This window comes from Rhinichthys klamathensis, unplaced genomic scaffold (assembly GCF_029890125.1).
Source record: "Rhinichthys klamathensis goyatoka isolate OS25496 unplaced genomic scaffold, OSU_Roscu_1.1 h1tg000185l_1, whole genome shotgun sequence".
Lineage (NCBI taxonomy): Eukaryota > Metazoa > Chordata > Actinopteri > Cypriniformes > Leuciscidae > Rhinichthys > Rhinichthys klamathensis.
In genome coordinates, this window is record NW_026606713.1 from 26,124 (window position 1) to 45,442 (window position 19,319).

At 36.9% G+C, this 19,319-nt stretch overlaps 2 protein-coding genes across 2 annotated transcripts in view; one reads left to right on the forward strand and one right to left on the reverse strand.

The window, feature by feature from the left end:
- The window catches only part of LOC130095102 (nuclear factor 1 X-type-like), a gene marked incomplete at its 5' end in the record, with an annotated part of 28,976 nt that extends 24,239 nt beyond the window's left edge, over nucleotides 1-4,737 (forward strand). The window contains one exon of the mRNA XM_056261758.1: nucleotides 4,330-4,737. Within this exon, the coding sequence (XP_056117733.1) occupies nucleotides 4,330-4,344 (15 nt within the window). The remainder of the gene's footprint in view (nucleotides 1-4,329) is intronic.
- A 6,415-nt stretch (nucleotides 4,738-11,152) lies between these two features.
- On the reverse strand, nucleotides 11,153-17,608 carry LOC130095072 (nucleoside diphosphate kinase A-like). Its single transcript, XM_056261735.1, has 5 exons — nucleotides 17,384-17,608; nucleotides 15,364-15,494; nucleotides 15,155-15,256; nucleotides 14,831-14,943; nucleotides 11,153-11,697 (listed from the first exon to the last, which is right to left on the reverse strand). The coding sequence occupies exons 1-5, from the start codon at nucleotides 17,496-17,498 to the stop codon at nucleotides 11,577-11,579; spliced, it is 582 nt and encodes a 193-aa protein (XP_056117710.1). The 5' UTR covers nucleotides 17,499-17,608; the 3' UTR covers nucleotides 11,153-11,576.
- Nucleotides 17,609-19,319: the final 1,711 nt, after the last annotated feature.

The window sequence follows — 19,319 nt, forward strand, 5'->3', positions numbered from 1 at the left end:
GATAGAGGCAGTGAGACAATAGTGAAATAATACATTTATTATTTATTAAAAAAATTCAATTCAATGTAATACAAATATTGATACAAGCTAAAAGTAAGAGGCAGAGATAAAATGGTGAAATAATAAATTAATTTATTTTGTTTTTATTTATTAATTTAAGTAAATGTGCATTGTTAGAGTGCATTTATAATTATAATTCAGTGTAATTTACTTCAAAGAAATGTTTCTTGAAGGATTCAGTGTTTTTTCAAGTGGCCTAAAGGGTATTTCAGCAGGTAAGTTAAACTTTAAAATGTTTGTTGACAGAATATCAAAGCTAGTGGCATGTATTTTGAAGAAACAGCAAAATAACACTTTTCGAACAAAACATTCCACAAAAAGTACTTTGTGAGGTTTTCAATGGTAAATCAAAAGAACAAGAGTTTTTGTTTTAGGTGATATAAGCTTAATGTCAGTGTATTATGTTCATAGTCGATGTGATTATCTTCACCAGAGTGAACCGACTTTATAAATCCAAGAAAAATCACCACAACTCTAGTTTTGTAAAAAGACTCTGATTAAGAAAAGTGACGTGATTGAAGAGAAAAGATCCTGCAGCGTTTCAGACGCACAGAAACAGACCTTTTAAATGTTTGAATACTTTTGGGCCCACTGTATGTCCATACATCTCCGTATGGGGAAGTTCTCTCCGTTCCCATCCAAAGGAACAAGGAAAGAACTGCAGAAAAGTGAGACAGGCCCGGAGGAAAGAGAGGCAAAGTTTAAGCACGGCCCCTAAACTGAAAAGTCACGTCCCAACTGTCTGGTTGCCCGCAGCAACGAGACATGATGTCACAGGCAGTTGAACTTGAGAGGTGTGTGTGTGTGTGTGTGGTGGGGGGGGGGGGTAGAGCTGGTCACTGCCAAGGATTACAGGGGGAAGATGGGATTGCGAGAGGGAGGAGTACAGCTTAGAGGGGAAGAGTTACTTGGCCCGAGTGGCTGTTGGGCTGTAGCCCGGGGCGAGCGGCGCGGGGAGAAATAGACGGGACGTGCCGGGGGTGTTTGTGTGACCTGCAAGAGTCACCCAGAACAAAAGTTACCCGCGCCCCTCCTCCCAGACCCTCTCAGCCAAAGTGTTTCCAGGATTTGACTTCTAGAGAGTTTTGTTAAAGCCAATCAGGAGAAACAATCCCTCTCTCTCTCTCTCTCTCTCTCTCTCTCTCTCTCTCTCTCTCTCTCTCTCTCTCTCTCTCTCTCTCTCTCTCTCTCTCTCTCTCTCTCTCTCTCTCTCTCTCTCTCTCTCTCTCATTGTAATGCTGATCCGAGCTCTCGCTGTAATCCGGAGCAGCATCTCTCCTTCTCCATCTCTCCTTCTCCACCTCTCCTTCTCCATCTCTCCTTCTCCATCTCTTCTTCTCCACCTCTCCTTCTCCACCTCTCCTCCTCCATCTCTCCTTCTCCATCTCTCCTTCTCCATCTCTCCTTCTCCACCTCTCCTTCTCCACCTCTTCTTCTCCACCTCTTCTTCTCCATCTCTCCTTCTCCATCTATCCTTCTCCACCTCTTCTTCTCCATCTCTCCTTCTCCATCTCTCCTTCTCCATCTCTCCTTCTCCACCTCTTCTTCTCCACCTCTCCTTCTCCACCTCTCCTCCTCCACCTCTCTTCACACTGATGGAGCCGAGCGCTGCGTCACTGTCACGTGATAAACGCTCCAGCGCTTTCTGACTAGTCAACGCAAGGGTGTTTCAGGAAATATCCGAACAAGAGCTCTTGAGCGGATTGGAGAACAGTATTATATTAGCGCTATTATAATATTTATTTTATTTAAAACAATAATTTTATATATTAGTTTAAATATATTTATATATTAAATATATATTTGTATATTATTTTATTTATAAATAATATAATTAGTGCTGTCAAATAGATCAATCGCATCTAACACAAGTTTTTTTTTCATAATGTGTCTGCATATATTACTAAAAATATATATATATCATATATGTCTGTCTGTGTCTGTACATATACAGATATATACAGTATATATGTGTGTGTGTGTGTATATATATACAGACACATACACAGACATGTACAGTATGCAATATATCTAAATGTAATAATATATATATATATATATATATATATATATATATATATATACACACATTATGTAAACAAACTTTTATGTTAGATGTGATTAATCGTGATTAATGGATTTGACAGCACTATATATAATATATTATACCTAATTATCATAAATATATTTTAGATATATTGAATGTTATTTGGGCACAGTTTATATTAAGAATATAATTTATATCTCACACACATATATATATATATATATATATTTATATATGTGTGTGTTATACTCAAAAGTTTGGAATAATTCAAGTTATTTCTTGTTTTTTCTATTGTAATATATAGTAAAATGTAATTTATTCCTGTGATCAAAGCTGAATTTTCAGCATCATTACTCCAGTCTTCAGTGTCACATGATCCTTCAGAAATCAAACTGATACGAGCAGTACATTTAGAAAATAGAAAAAATATATATACATACATACAGACGTACATGTATATAAATTAGTATTTAATTCAGCACATATTTGTGTATTATATATTTTTTATTTTGAAATATATGACATTTAGAATTGTATATATTTTTTATAAATAATGTTCATTAATATTAATTATTTACTTGTATATTATAAATTGAATATTAAGGACATAAACCTTCATAAAAATATTAATCACAGTAATAAAGGACTGTCCTTCCTCTACTTACAGTAAAATGTGTATGTTTAATGTAACAAATTTTATTCTGCTGCCATTTTTATTTTATTTAAAAAAAAAAACACTATAAAGGTTAAATGAGTTTCCTAATTAAAATTAAAAGTTTGACAAGTCGTAAAGTATTTTTACTGGGAAACAGTAATTCCAAGATAACGAGAACGCACTATAAACTTTGTCTTAATATTTCTCTTTGTAAGAATGTCTGTCCATTGGCGTTATCAGTGTGATATTTGAACTTTATGAGCTGAACTCCTGAGATGCATTAACAGACTGTCTGTTGATGTTAATAAAGTCAGTGTGTTGGTATGTAGAGATGCGTCAGAGCTCTCTTGACATGACATTCTCTGAAGGGAGGTTTGCTGGTTTAGTTGAGGTCAGACTGTGGCGTAAAGGCCCATGTGGTGAGCAGGTCAGACTGAACGCTCTGTGAGGGTCAAGCCTGACCTCTAGTGGTGTGCTCAGTAAACGCAGTCTTCACACACTCCAGGATTTATGGTGCTGGATCAAGTAATTTCGGAAAGATTGTATTTACGAGTTGAAAGCATATGAACAAAGTCGCAAATATGAGTTGGAAGCAGTTGAGGGCGTTTCAGTGAGAAATGTGGTGAAATACCACAATATTTATAGGTATTTCGAAGTGGCTTTTTTATTTAAAACAAAATAAGATAATTGTATGTACAAAATATAAAAACCTAATGCACATTCTTTGTTTTATAAAAGTAGACATTGCTGTATTTTTGTGTAGTTAATTAAGAGAAAGTACACCCCCATCTTGATCCGACCAAAGTGACTCATACACACCTGACGTCGTAAGCACGACTTCCCAACTCGTAAATACGAACTTCCCAGGAGGACTTGAACGCATCAATATTCATGGGCGGATCGATCTGTATGTTTCCATACTTTCAAATTCAAACGTCAATGTTGATTAAATATTTATCATATTTTAATAGTTAAAAAAAAAAAAAAAATACATTTAATAAATGTAAAATTTATTTGTTATTTGTTTAAATTATTACAATAGGTTATAATATGTATGGTATATGTGGCAATAAAATGCATTTAAAACGTTTAATATCTTAAGTTTAACATGTATTTGTTTTATTACATTTATTAGAAAGAAAATTATGGAATTATAATAGGTTTATGTGATGTTTATTATGGTTATCTGAAACAAAATAAACATCTGTTCTGTAATTGTTGTTAATGACTGATAAACAAAAACGGATATGTGAGAAATGTTAGTTTAGTCCCATGTTATGTTTATTTTAAAATGTTAATTTAATTTAAGGCTTTCAAATATAATGTTTATAAAATTAAATACTCATTAGTAGATGTATAATGTAACCTATAATGGTTAAAATGAGTTAAACCATTTTTATCATATAGAATCTATATGAGCAACATTGGCCTTGATAGTACTGGTTATTGGATCGAAAAGAAGAATTTTTTTCATGCACAAGTTATTTTATAATAATATTATATTCTCACTGAGCTGGTGTATTTTCAGATTGGACACTAACATTGCTTTTTGTGTGTGTTTTTACAGTCATGGTTCCTTTGATGAGGTCCTGCCTGCAACCTGTCGACACAATTTGGAAGTTTTATGAAAAAAAAAAATCCTGTTTGCAAATCCCCTCCGACCTGAAATGCACCCTAAGAAACGTGAGCAGAATATGATTGGGAAACGTTCGACCCTGTATTTGCCAACCGTCAGACGTCCTTCAAGCCCGCTCCTCCGCCTCCGTTACAGACGTTCAGATCACAGCAGGAGGTGACGGACTGACACACACCTACAGCATCTCGCAACAACCGTCAGAAAAACAACGGCAACGTCGAGGAAGAACCTGATGAACTGAGACAGAAACAAGGATGTAGTGTAAAATGGCTGGGATTATCAACAGTTTCAGTGGTGAGGATTCAGACACAACTAAATCGAAGATCTTTACTAATTAAACTTCAGTTTTTTGGTTTTCTAAACATGCTGACGTTCAGCATACAGGCGACGCTAAAAGTCATTTCACATCATAAGACGGTTCGCAGCATTTGTAGCTAAATAGCATGCGGTGGAAACGTCTTTTTTTCCTGTTTCGGTCAATTACTAAACTGATTATGAACAGCAGAAGTATTGCACTACAAATATGCGAAGAACACTAGTTTGACGTGCACTATTGAAAATGGGATCGACGGCGGACATTATTTGCACATTTTATCGCGGAGAAAACAACCCCCTCACACTACAGCTACCCAGAGACGCATCTCAGAGGAAGTCCTCGTTTTCAGGCCTCAAACAGAAGCGTTTTAATGAAGCAAACGTCCAATTCAGGCCCGTAGTGCCAACTAGCCAGCACCAGATTTTAGGTAGTACTCCTATAGGACGAAAAATGCCAACCAACACACACACACACACTTTAGGCGCTGTCACTTGGGCAAAATTTCGTGGCCGAAAAAGGTCTGCACTATTGACTAAGTACAGAATTTGCTGGTCAACGCAGCGGATTTGTGTAACCATCTTGAACTTAATGCGAAATCTGTCCTAGATAATCATTGCATTCTTTTATTATTTTAAACTCAAGTCCTTTTTTTATTATTAAAGCCACATATCTGAAATATACATTTTAAATTGTTTGTTAAACATGAACTCTGATTTTAGATATTTTATTTGCCCTTAATGTGAAATTGCGTGGATTCCTTATAAATAATGGAATTTTTCGTCCTTGAAATTACACCGAGCAACTGTAAAAGTGACCGCCAGGGTTGCCAGGTCTTCGTGACAAAACTAGCCCAATGGCCAATCAGAACCAGCCCAAGACTAGCCCAATGGCCAATCAGAACCGGCCCAAAACTAGCCCAATGGCCAATCAGAACCAGCCCAAACTAGCCCAAAGGCCAATCAGAACCAGCCCAAACTAGCCCAATGGCCAATCAGAACCAGCCCAAGACTAGCCCAATGGCCAATCAGAACCAGCCCAAGACTAGCCCAATGGCCAATCAGAACCGGCCCAAAACTAGCCCAATGGCCAATCAGAACCAGCCCAAACTAGCCCAAAGGCCAATCAGAACCAGCCCAAAACTAGACTAGCCCAATGGCCAATCAGAACCAGCCCAAAACTAGACTAGCCCAATGGCCAATATATCACCCCTATACGTAAAATACACATTTCACAGTCACTGTTGAGAAGCATTATATCGTATTGATAATAAACAGCTCAAAGGCTCCCTACCAGTAGTTCTCCTTCACAAAACTTAAAAAATCTAGCACAGTTTTCTCATTTGGTAGAATATCAAATATTTCAATACAAGCTTAAATTATATTTATGCTTTGTCAAACCCAATTCCCACAAACTTGGCAACCCTGGTGAACGTTATTTTACAGCCATGTGACCAAGCTAGAATTTCAAAAAGTCAGAGATAATCATTGGATTCTTTTTTTTCCATTTTTTTTATTAAAGCCATATGTATGAAATAAAAGTTTTAAATTCATTGTTAAAATTTTTAAGTAAAATCTCCATGGGGATATTTTTTGCCCCCATTATTCATTGCGTAGATTCCCATTTAAATGATGGTATTTCGTCTGCGAAATTTCCAGTCATTCCAGTCCCAGTCGTCCGCACCTTTACAGTCATGTGACCGAGCTACAATTTTAAAATCCTTTTGTTTAAAAAAAAAAAATCTGCGATAATCATTGCATTCTTTTTACTTCAAACTCAATTTTTTAATTAAAGCCATATGCCTGAAATACAAGTTTTAAATTGTTTGTTTAAAAACATAAAGCTCTTAATTAGAAGTAGGAGACTTAAAACTAAATTCTAGTCAAGCAAGGCATAATAAAAGTCCCCAGTTCATTAGCACTAATAAAGACGGCCCTAGAGACACGCCCACTTCTTTGTTTTGTTTACGTACCTGTTTACACTCCCAGAAGTCCTTGTTCCAAGAACACGCGACCTCGCTGCGGAGCAAAAGAATGTGTGACATATCATAGCCGTGCTCAGAGGGAGGTGGGCCGCTCGGGGGGCGCTTTTATTAGCCGTCACCATTCACTTCAACAGCAACATTAGGGTAACGTTTCGGCATGGCCGTCATAAAAGTATGCGCATACTACAAAGGGAAGCCTTTAGGGTGAATTACAGTAGCTTCATCCGCTGATAAAACACGTTTTGCTTTCAACGCAGCTGTAATGGACAACCTCACTAAATAACTGGACTGCCTGACCATGTATCTCACTGCAGGGAAGCATTGTTGCCGGACGGCGGCCGTGTCATCGCTTTGCTAGAAAACTAACATGAGAATCGTGATGGCAATGGTCTTTTCTTTTCTAATCAAAGGAAGTGCCTCTGTATTCCCATTATGCAATTTGTTAAAACATGAATTCAGGTTATTTTCTTGCATATAAGCTATAGAGGAGCGTGAAATTTTTATGAGAAGAAAAAAAAAATAACAAGCGTCAGCTCACTAGTTACAAACATCTTTATATATACAGGATATATCCATATATATTTATATATACATTTTTTTTTTCTTATTTGCCTAATAAGCTCAAGTGGCAGTCTAGTTATTTTTTGAAGTATGGCATGATCATGAGTTATCATATATCAGAAATCAGAAGTTCCAGTCCCGAAACCCAGTTCTGCACTTAATAAATTAGAGCGAAAAAATAAACTGGCGGAAATCAGATTTCCGTGGAAAACGTTATTGATAGCGTAGGGAGAGAGAGAGAGAGAAAAAAATGCACGGCTTTTGATTTCTTTTGTGTTTTGGACAGGAAGTATTTGTTATTGCAAAATAAAGTGTGTTGATTGAGCCATGTGCAATGCCTTGGGTAGAAACTGTGTTTGTCTCATTGTTAGGGTGTACAGGAAAGCGTAGAGGTGAAAATCCTTCTATTATAGTAAAGTCCACGCTGTCCGGGACTCTAAACTACAGGGCGGTGAGAGAGAGAGAGAGAGAGCGATTGAGAGAGAAAAAAAAACGGTCTTTGTAAGTTTTGGGAATTTGTTTTGTAATCTTTCCTTTTTTTCTGCTTTTTTTTATTGTTCATTTGTAATGATTTGTTCTCAAAACTTAGGAGGGCTGAAGCAGCTGTTTTTATTTGCGACACGTCAGAATATATCACTAAATAAAACAGGTGCTTTTTATGGATCAAAGTACGATCAATCTCTATTATACATAAGAAGACAAAAAAATAAGTGTTATCAAGACAAATTTTAGGGGGGGGAACACGTACATTACTCTTTTTCCTTTTTATATTTACTAAAGTGGGGGAGGGGGTTCATTGTGGTCAAGGTTGTGACAAAAGGCATTTTTCCTCCAACCTTTTCTCCGAAGGGATCGAGGAATGTCGATGTCCTACGAGGTTTTTACCAAGCTAAAATGCGGTATTTTTGTCTTCACGCTATGCATTCCAGTTTTCTAGGACTTCCATACTTTAGGTCGCCCGAACCGCCGTAGTCCTTAACCAACTTCCCGCCGGAAATTTGCTGGCTTTTTGTATGTCGAATTCGTTTGAAAGTTATGACAAGATCTTCCCTGTTTATGGGAGAGGCTTCAACGCAGCTGGAATAAACTAAAATGCCCGTCATAAGCTAGAAACTATGAAGAAACGTGATGTGAATTTGTTATTTTTTATATTTTGATAAACTGGTGAATCTTCATATTTCACTCCAAAATCAAAAGAATAAAAAGATTTTTTGTCAAAAATAGTCAGTGCAAAAACATCTTAATGGTCCTAAAAAATAGGCTTAATTTTTATACTTTATGCACAATATCATTTATTTTGATTTGGGAGTGAAAAAAAATCTATATTTCTTAATAAGCTTCACCCAAACAGACCCCCAAACAACGTCGGCGACCAATCAGAACGAGAGAGTTGAAACTGAACCCCTCCCCCACCGAACTCACAGCGCCCTCTCCTGGCCCTCCGTGTAAATGACTCTAAATATTTGTTTTGTGATCTAGTGTTAGACTCAGAGCATCATAAAGGTTGTCCCTAAAAAGTGCCTTTTGTTCACAGACACCATCTTGTAATCCTGAGTGCCCATCTAAAAAAAGAAAAGAAAAAAAAAACATTTAAAAAAACAAACAAAAAAAGTCCCCTCCTTCAAACTTCTGTATTTCTCCTTCCGCGACTTCTTCAAAGCAGTATATATAGTACTAAAGGAAATCGGTGTGACTTAGTTCCTCTTTTTATTGTTGAATAATTAAGAAAACTGTAAAAAATGACAAAAAAAAGACCAAAAAAAAATCTTTCTGTCTTGCTTTTCCTTCCTCTGTAATCTTGTCTTCTGCCTCTTTTGGACACTGGAGTAGTCTATAGTTGCAAAATCATCGCCCTTCCCCGTGCCCCTTTTCTCTGAACGGAGGGGTTTTAAAATAATAAAAAAAAAGAGTAAGAAAAAAATGTTGTCTGAGCAGAATGCAGTTAGCTCACATGTTATTCTTGTCTGTACGCTTCACGTTGTATTCATACCGATCTCTTCAGCTTCTCCATTGAACAGTTAATGTACGTGAACAAGTTACGCCGGTGAGCTCTGGTGGGCCGTCCCACGGACAGATGGGCGTTTCGGCTGCGGGAACGACAGAGGACCGACCGCTGGGGTAGACTAGGAGAGTTTTTGATCTATTTATTTCTTTTTTTGTTACCAAATTCATTTGATTTGCTATGATCTGTTTGTATTGATATTGCATTGAGAATCTGTATTGATGATGCACCTTTTGAATGGTTGTACGTGACCAGATATTTAATTTAAAAAAATAATAAAATTCCTGTCAAGACAAAGCACCTTAAAAACGGAGTGGTTTCAGCCCAGGGAAAGCGACACAGTTTCGAAGCCCAGCGTTACGAGCCAAACCCTTTAGACCAAAGTGACGCACGCCACAAAAAAGACTAAAATTAACTTGAAAACTCACCAGCAAAAGCCGATGTGGGCTTAAAGACGACTTGCTTCCTCCCACAAACAAAATATGCAATTGTTTCACTTTCCCGAGTCCGTGAAGCCGGCGTCCGCGTTGGCTGCGATTTATTAATAACTGTAATAAGTGAAAGCCATAGCGACGGACACGTGTTTGGCGCTCTCATCGTCCCTCCCTGGTACTGACCGTCCATTTTCTTTCTTTCTTTGGTATTTACTTTTGTACTCTTTTGTTGAGCGGGGCATTGGCATGCGTTTAGAGTAGCACGAGCCCTCGGCGGCTTCGGTCCTGGTTTGAACTCCTCGAGCGGCGCCCGTCTCAGTCCCACACGCCTTCCAGAGCTCATGGTGAAATGCATGTGTTGATTACAATTTCTTTTCCATAATAAGAAAAACAAGAAAGAGCAGCACCTTTAACTGATTGAATAAAAGGATGTTCTTGACTGTAAAGACGACTCGTATGGTTATTTTCCTCTTCAGATCCAGTTTAGCCTCAGCGAACTTCCTCAAGATGATTTAAAATAAGACAAAACAAGCAGTAAAATAAGCTAAAAATAACTACTGTTTTTTTTTCATTTTCTTTGAAGAACCAGGGTTCCCACGGTCTTGTAAAATAGGAAGTGACCTCATTTTAAGTGTGATTTCTAGACCTGTAAATGTCAAGTAAATTAAAAGTATTTTATAACTCCATATGTTTTTATACATTTAGATAATTTTCTAGTCATTCCATGCTCTAAAATGTTGATTGGATAGAAATTGAAGGGAAAAATTCTTCAATCCTTATTGAGAATATCACAAACAACTGGAAAAGTCAAGCGGTCTTCGTCTGTTGTTGGACAATATGTGGCCAAAAGATGGGGAGTCAAAAAGTTTGAGAACTGCAGAAATGTACACATACTGTAGATGCCACATCCGACCGCTTTAGACATGTCCGCCATCTTTTTGAAGCTGCTCATTACAAATCAATGACACTTTATTGAAAATGTCTCAGCATTGTGTGGCCTATGGCTGTAAAACCCACCAAACTATAAATTCCAGATGAAATGGGATAACCTTCAGAGGTGAGAATGTGCTGGTTTGTGTTTTAATGTATAATTTAATATGCAATACCATATCCTAAATTATCACAACTAAATGCTGTGTAAATCATCTGCTAATGTCTATTGCAGATGCACAGTCAACTTGTTCCAACATAGAAATAATATACATAGAAGTCTCATTAGTGTCTGTTTCTATGTTGAGAATCGCTGGTTTAGTAACATTGATCATGCTCTGATATAATATGTAAATATATTCACAAACAAACCATTTTTAAGTTACATTGAGTTTTTATTTAATGTACCTTCTTCATGTTAAATTAACAGTCTATAAATAATTATTTAATGAATTTCCCCCAAAGGATTGTGTTCGGATCACAAACATCTGCTAAAAGGCAAGTAGTCATTTATTTATTTTTAAATTGAAAAAACATTAAAGTATATTGTTTACAGAAGTTAGTTAAAACACTGTGTGTGTGGTCACTTGTTAAAGAATGTAACCAATTAAAAATGTAACAAAAATAGCTTTTTAGAAACAATTATGAACCATTAAAACTTGGTCTTTTTTGACTAGTGCTTGTGCATCAAAGCGAAAATAAGTTCTTTTCAAAATATTCAAGGCCACCTTTTGTAAATATTTTCTCCAAAAGGTTTTTTTTTTTTACTTTAAATTTTTTTTTAATAATATATAACATTTCAATTTATTTCTATGCAAAAAATGTAAAATTACAGTACATCATTTTGTGCACTTTTAATCAGCATTTATGTGCTATTGAGTAAATTGACCTGAAATCGTCCCAGCTGAGGGTGATCGGACCAGTTAATTGAACGCATACAGTCGTCGGCCCCTCTTAAATGTGGTAAATGTTTTTATGATCGCATCCCTCCCAGTCGATGAGCTCTGAGCAATCAAACCACAGCGAGATCTCCCGCTCCGCTCCTTCCACAGAATCAGAGGCATGCACCACATTTCTGAAGGAATATAACAGTCATGAAAGTCATTGCAACCATGCCACTCATATACATGCCAAACATTTAGGGTTTGAACACATAATTACAGCTGAGATTCTTGGTAACCCATTAGTTATTGCATTAAATAGCACTAACTAACAATGAGTAATACATTTGTTACAGTATTATTTATTCATCTATGTTCAAGTAAAACAACTGTTCATTGTTAGTTAATGTCTGCTCCATTAAATAATATTAACAGAAAACCTTTTGTTTTTAAAGTGCCCCTATTATGCTTTTTCAAATATTATCTTCCATGTAGAGTGTAATACAGCTGTTCTACAAAGTTTCAAAGACCAAAATGCACTATAAATAGTTATTATCTCCTAAAAAATAAATAAATACTGAACTGTAGTAATTCCAGTCTCAGTGAAGAACTACAGTCTTCATTGGTTGCATGTGAACATCATTTACTTCAAACACTGTAGTTGAAGCCGAGACTGGAAGAGTTTGGTTCGTGTTGTCGACATGTTGAGAAGATGCTGTTTTCATCACTGCGAAAGCAAATCCACTTTACTGCACTTCCAAAGGATGAGGACTAGCGCTCAAATTGATACGGTAAAACTGACATTATCGTTACTGTTTGCTTCACCGTGTATCATGTGCTGTGGAAGATCTAGAGCTGAAATTCAGATATGTTCATCTGACCAATCAGAGCAGAGTAGACCTATCACAACAGACTGGGTCATCTGATCAATCAACAGAGTAGACCAATCACAACAGACTGGGCAATCTGACCAATCAGAGCAGAGTAGACCAATCACAACAGACTGGGTCATCTGACCAATCATCAGAGTAGACCAATCACAACAGAGTAGGCCAATCACAACAGACTCTGCCATCTGACCAATCAGAGCAAGAAAATAGATTAAATAAAATAGTCCAACACTGTGGTACAACGAGCACACTCCCTTAAGAGAGCAGCCAGAAAAATGGAGCGCAACTAGAAGAAAACAAAACTAGAGGTATTTCGCATTTCATGGAAGGAGAGCTCGATCGCATACAGAGAGGCCTTAAAAGCTGCTAGATCTGCTTATTTTTCAACCCTATTAGAAGACAATAAACAAAACCTGAGGTATTTATTTGAAACAGTGGATAAACTAACGAAAAATAAAGCTTCAAGCCCAGAAGTGTCCAAGCAGCACAACAGTAATGACTTTATGACCTTCTTCACTTATAAGATTGATAATATCAGGGACAAAATTATAACTATGCAACTACTACAGCATCGCATCAGGAAGTGCATTGTAGTCTCCCTGAGGAAAAATTCTGATTCATTCATTACTATATGAGAGGAAGAATTTTTTTAACTCGTTAAATCATCTAAATCGACAACATGTATGTTAGACCCTATACCGACTAAGCTACTGAAAGAGATGCTTCCAGAGGTCATAGATCCTCTTCTCAATATCATTAATTCATCTTTGACATTAGGATACATACCAAAAAAGTAACTAGGACCGTTACTGTTTACTCTGTACATGCTACCCTTAGGAGATATCATTGCACACATCACAGATTCTTAAATTTGTAATCCCACAGAAGCATGGCATTAGTTTTCACTGTTATGCTGATGATACGCAGCTTTATATTTCCTCACGCCCTGACGAAACTTACCAATACACAAAATTAACGGAATGCATAACTGATATAAAAAATTGGATGACTAGTAACTTCCTACTACTAAATTCTGGAAAAGCAGAGATTCTAATTATTGGACAAAAAAACGTCCTCCTTCCTTTTTAGGGAAGGCCTACATGCCTGCACACATATATTCAAACGCACATCCCTAGAGAATGAACTCTTAATACGCGTGCACACTATCAGCGTTCTCACAGGTTTGCGTAGAGTGAACTTAAGAGTTTTCTGTTAAAACGGTGTTGTGTTAGCGGCCCCTAGGTTAATAACTAATGATCGTTGCGACGGAAGAGAATCAATCAAAACTAACTTTAACTGGAAAATAACTTTACGTTAGAGCTGTCATAAAGCCAAAACAAAACATCTGTTACTTTAATTTATTATTTACCTATTATCACTGTAAAGCCGCTTTGGAACAATCTACATTGTTAAAAGCGCTATATAAATGAAGATGACTTGACGAAGAAGAACTCAGTGAGTATATCGGGGCCTTGATGCTGCATCTGAAATCGCTTACTGTATAAGTGGCACTACATTTGGTTTGAAACTTACTCTGTGAGCGTGGAAAAAGTACCTTCTATATAGTATGAGTGTGTGTGTAGTATGAATCTAATCCGGACGTACTAAATTCACCATGCGATCATTCTCATGTGATCTACGTTGTCAGGTGCATCGCTTCACCTCCATTCATAAATCCTCTCCCGTGGCCTCATGGGATAGTGAAGTGTCCATCATATGCTCACTTCAAAATCACGCCAGAAGTAGTTGGTCATCCGAGTACTTTTCGCTTACTCTTTTATTATGAATACTATGAATTTGGACACTCCTCGGCTCACATACTGTTTTTTGCGTGCTATATAGAATGGAAGTAGGCATTTTCCTACGCAGCATGAATCTTCGAACGAACCATTTTAAGACTATTTGAAAAATAAGGTGATGTGCGATGTATATTATGAAAAAATTAAAGTGTTTTTGACCTTTGATGCATGTAAACCTATTCTAGGAAACTTCCCAAACAAACCTTAAAATCGCATAATAGTGGCACTTTAATAATGTGTTTGCAAATATTTAAATAAATATTAATAGATGCTTTAGAAGTATTTTTCTTTGTTAATTAGATTAGTTAACATGAACTAAGTAATGTTAACAAATGTAACCTTATTGTAAAATTTTACAAAATATGTTTCTTGATTTTTTTATTTTTTAAATGTTACCAAGAGTTTTTGCAAAAAGTTTAAAACCCAAAACAAACATTTTTGATTTCTGCTCATGTGGCAACAATATAGTATACTACTGTTTAAATATCTATTTATTTTTAATATTGTATTTATTATTTCTTTAAAAAAAAAACAAAAAAAAACAGTTTATTATTGAACATAATATAAAAAAATTAAAAAAAAGAAATATATAGTGTGCAGTACACTAGTATTCATAATGAGTTTATGTATGTAAGTACCTGCTGATGTGAACGCTGAAATCTCCTCTAATAGTTCCAGGTGAAGCGTCAGCAGGGTTAGTGTCTCCCACCAGCATACGCGATGACCTCACCACATTATGCCCCTCCCACACCTGAAAACAAGCCAATGAGAACACCTCAAATAAATTGTGTAAAACTTACTTTTGGATGTTCATTAATCACATTGGAGATCAAAGTGCATTGCACACAGTATGTTCTGGTTGGACACATTTTGTCAAATGCATTAGGGATTTGCACTCTTATTTGCATCCTGCAGAAACAGTATTACAGCTGTATGATATTCATAACTGGCCGTTACTCTACCATGGCGACTACAGGGCCAGAGGTCATGTAGTACAGCAGGCTGGAGTAGAAGGGTTTCTTCCGCAGCGAGATGTAATGCTGAGCTAAAAGCTTGTCAGAAGCCTGAAAAATACAGACACATGATGAACAAACACGTCACACACACACACACACACACACACACACACACACACACACACTCATGAACGTCTTGTGTGTGTATCCCGCACCTGCAGCATCTTCAGACCCACCAATCGGAATCCTCGCTGCTCAAAGCGCTTGATGACGTCACCGATCAGACGCCTCTGAACGCCATCAGGTTTCACAGCGACCAAAGTCCGTTCTTTAATGCCCGACAAATCTACAGCAGTTCAGAAACATATCAATACATGTCCGTTTTCATGGCGACTGCACTTTTTTTTTTCTTCAGATTAATGATAAATTTGTTAAAAAGCAAACAGCGCCATCAACTGCCCAAGTGTGAGACACCAAAGAATGCCGGTTAACATTAAAGTTTGCAAGTGCACATGAATTTAAAAAAAAAGTGCAACGATAAATAAAAATGGCAGAAATTTTGTCTGGATCCGGCAAAATTTTGTATAATAAAAATGGCAAAAATTAAATTTTAATAATGTATTACTTGTTTGTCTTATAAATTTGAAAACATGTTCTTCTGAAAGTAAGTGTTGTTCAAGTAAATAAGATTTGGAGGGATCCTAACAAAGAGAATGAAGAAACTTTATAAACTAAAAGCTTTCTTCCATTAACATTAAGTCATTGTCTCTCATTATTGGTCATTTAGCAGCATTTTGAATACTCATTGCAGGAACAGAGTGATATTTCATCTGATATCATCAGACAAATGATGTGTTTTGCCAGACCATCTCTTACAGGAACACTAACAGTCTCTATGAAGAAAAGTTCCTGCAAACGTGACAGACACGCGATCACTTACAGTCGTTCCTTGAAGTTTCATCAAATTAAGGTGGTTCCACACACACACACACAGAAATTAATGTGCTCAGTTTGAGCCCAAATGTTGCCAATATGCATTCAATACAACACTCTGATTGGCCTCCAGATGGACCAATCACACGCACTGTGAAGAGGGAGTTCGAGGTCACCACAGTTAGTCAGGTCTAATCGGCCTTTTTAAGATTTAGATGTATTTACAGTAGTCAACATTTGAAGTGGATAAAAAAAAAAGTTAATTAAAGTTGTCCTAAGACAAGAACGGGTATTGAATACATGAAAGGTTTTGATCCACTTCAAATGTTGACTACTGTATTTCTATTTAATATTTTTAGTGCTTCAACAAACTTATTTCAGTTTATTACCAGGCAACATTTCTTGTTTTCATTTAGTTAAAAAGTTCATCTTTATTTCATTTAACTGAAATATATTTAACACGTGCAAACCAATGGAATTACCATGATATCAATGCAAAATATAATGTGCTTTTTGGTGGATTAGTTGAAGGAGTTTCAAGTTTGAGATGGGAGTATTTTATGTTCATTTATAGTTTGTGTATGATTTCAGTTTTAGTGTGTGATACAGGAAGCCATTTCAGTTTTGACCTGTGCTACTAAATCTATTAAGTGTGAGACAACGACTTGCACGAGCTCCTAATGTAGTCAGCACTCACCCACGTGAGGACGCAATAACACAATTAACCAATCACTGATCGCCTGAGGACAGAGCAAGTAGTGAAACAGAGCACAAATCCTATAGATAAAACTTTGATTTTAAAAATATAATTCGATATATTTTTGTACGGGTTGTAACAATATAAAGTACTGATATCAGATGGTTATATACCGTGGTACATTCGTTTAGGCCTGTATACAACATGAACTTTAACCATTTTCATTATCATGGTAAGTTAAGTCGAAGTATTTCAATGGATACCATGAAATGTTTCCAAAAGCAGCCTTACAAAAATTACCATGGAATAGCAATGTTATCAAATCTAATACAACGGTATTTAAATGTATTTACCATGAATTACTCTGAGGTACTAACGTGTACAAAACTCATCGTAGTCTTTTTTACTAGTTGTTTAAACTTTAGTGTAGCATTAGCCTGGTACGCATGCATATTATAGGCCTATGTTATTTTCACGCTGATAAAAGGGTATTGTCATGGTACTTTTAATTTTCCCTGTCCTAAACCTTTTTCATAAAGAGCACTTAGTTTTTGCACTAAACCTGTTTGTTCTCCACACAGAGAGAGAGATGCATGTAAACAGACCTGTGTCACTGCTGAGGCTGCGCACGTGCCCGTGTCCCAAAGCGCGCGTGGAGCTCCGTGTGGCCGCTCGCGCTCCGTGGACGCCGAGAGCAAATCTCACAAACATCATCTTCATTTCCAGGTCAAGCCCTTCTCAAAACTTCACCGACTGGCGCTTTTACAACTCCGAAACTTGAGAGCGGTCCGATACTTTTAACCCCCGGACCGTTACACACATACGCACGCGCGCGGTCATTCACCTGACAGGTCAAAGTCAGCGACCAGTCACCGTATATATTATATGTTCAGATGATGTGCGTGTCATGGGAAGAAGAGACCCGCAAATTACAGTGTAATTATCGGTCATCACGTGCACTGCACAAACACGACCTCTTAATTAACACAATTTCCTGTTTAGAGACCCATGAAAGATAGACGCACAAAAATGCATTTAGCCATATGAAAAAGACAGCTAAATAAAAAACGGAACTGAATTAATTGTTTGTTCGTTAAATTATTTTGATTCTATAGAAAGAATATTTTGTTAGATTTTATTTTAATTTCAGGGAACATTTGGTTTTTAGCTATTCTTTCCCAAAAGTGAAGTGAGGTCGAAAGACAAACACACATTAATCGATTGCTGGCAGGGAGACAAAACAATAAATGTTAGCCTTTGGAGAACAAACACAAATAGAACTGGCTACTTTTGATCATTTCAAACAGAAGATTCAATCCCATTAACTGATAACTGATAGTAGAAATGTAGGCTTGGGTGAATAATTCTAGCCTTGATCACTGATAATGTGAGACAGAAAGCAGAGAAAGGCTATCGCAAATGATTAAGTGTTATTAAGAGAATTTAACATTCCGCTAAACTTAGAAATTTTACGCCAGAAATCTTAAATCTATCATGAATGATGTGAGGGAATGTAAATGTACATCATCACTGACCACTAGAGGTCCCGGTTTACATACTTTACCAGTAGTATCAATGCACTTCATTAAATCTCATTCGTTCTAAGTGACATTCAAGGTGCATGTGTCATTAACATGGTTGTATGACTGGTTTTATTAGATGCGTCATTTTAAACGAGCTCAATATTTATTGCATTATAAATTCCAGACACAAACACTCAAAAAAAAAAGAAGAAGAAAGAAAAAAGGCTTTCCCCCCAAGGCTGGAAGAACTGGCCTCAACTTGCCTCATGAAGGTGATGTAAACAGGGAAATCACACTGGAATGAGAAGTTTAATAGGATTCCTGGTAACACTTTACTACAAGAACATAACGTTAGTTAAAGGCAGGGAATTTTTCTGAATCATCCTGATAGCAATCACTAAGTTAAGTGGTCTAGATGTATTCATATATATCATCTGTGGAAGTCCAATATGATGTCCTACCTTTCTGTCAACAGATGTATTTCCATACCTCGGCGCACCTGTTGCACAGACATCACTCGTCATCAGCGTGTTTCATGAAGAGTTAGACAGACGTCAGTCACTGAGCAGCGCAACCGAAACAGCAGCAAGCTTTTACAGTTCCTCTTGAACCAAAACAACCAGCTTATGCTGCGTTCACGCCATAACTACTAGCATTTGGAAGAGATGGAAACCTGTGACGTTATACCCGGAGCGGTTCGTGACTCAAATGCGTTTCTATATCAACACTATCAACGGTGATATGAATCTGCAGCAGTCAGGTGGTACAGGTCAGTGCTGTTTAAGTTATGTTCAGTATTATTATAATGTTATGTGCTTTGAGACATAAGGTTTAACACCGTCTCTCGTGATGCTTTTGTTTGCTCCCTGCTGTGTGTGTTCATGTGTTTTGAAGGAGGAGTGTCTGGAGACGCTCTGAGGGTCGGATCTAATCCTTTCAATATAGGCCTAGCTTGTTATTTCTAGCCTCTCCGAAAATTCCCTTCCCTACTTTTAATGCATTTACTAACATTAACGAA

Bases quoted from the DNA above. Each gene is read 5' to 3' on its own strand.
- LOC130095072 (XM_056261735.1), bottom strand. From the start codon at position 17,498: ATGAAGATGATGTTTGTGAGATTTGCTCTCGGCGTCCACGGAGCGCGA. The intron at 15,495-17,383 runs GTCTGTTTACAT...GAACTGCTGTAG, and splicing joins CAGCCTCAGCAGTGACACAG to ATTTGTCGGGCATTAAAGAA. The intron at 11,698-14,830 runs GTACTTACATAC...ATATTCCTTCAG, and splicing joins TTCAGCGTTCACATCAGCAG to AAATGTGGTGCATGCCTCTG.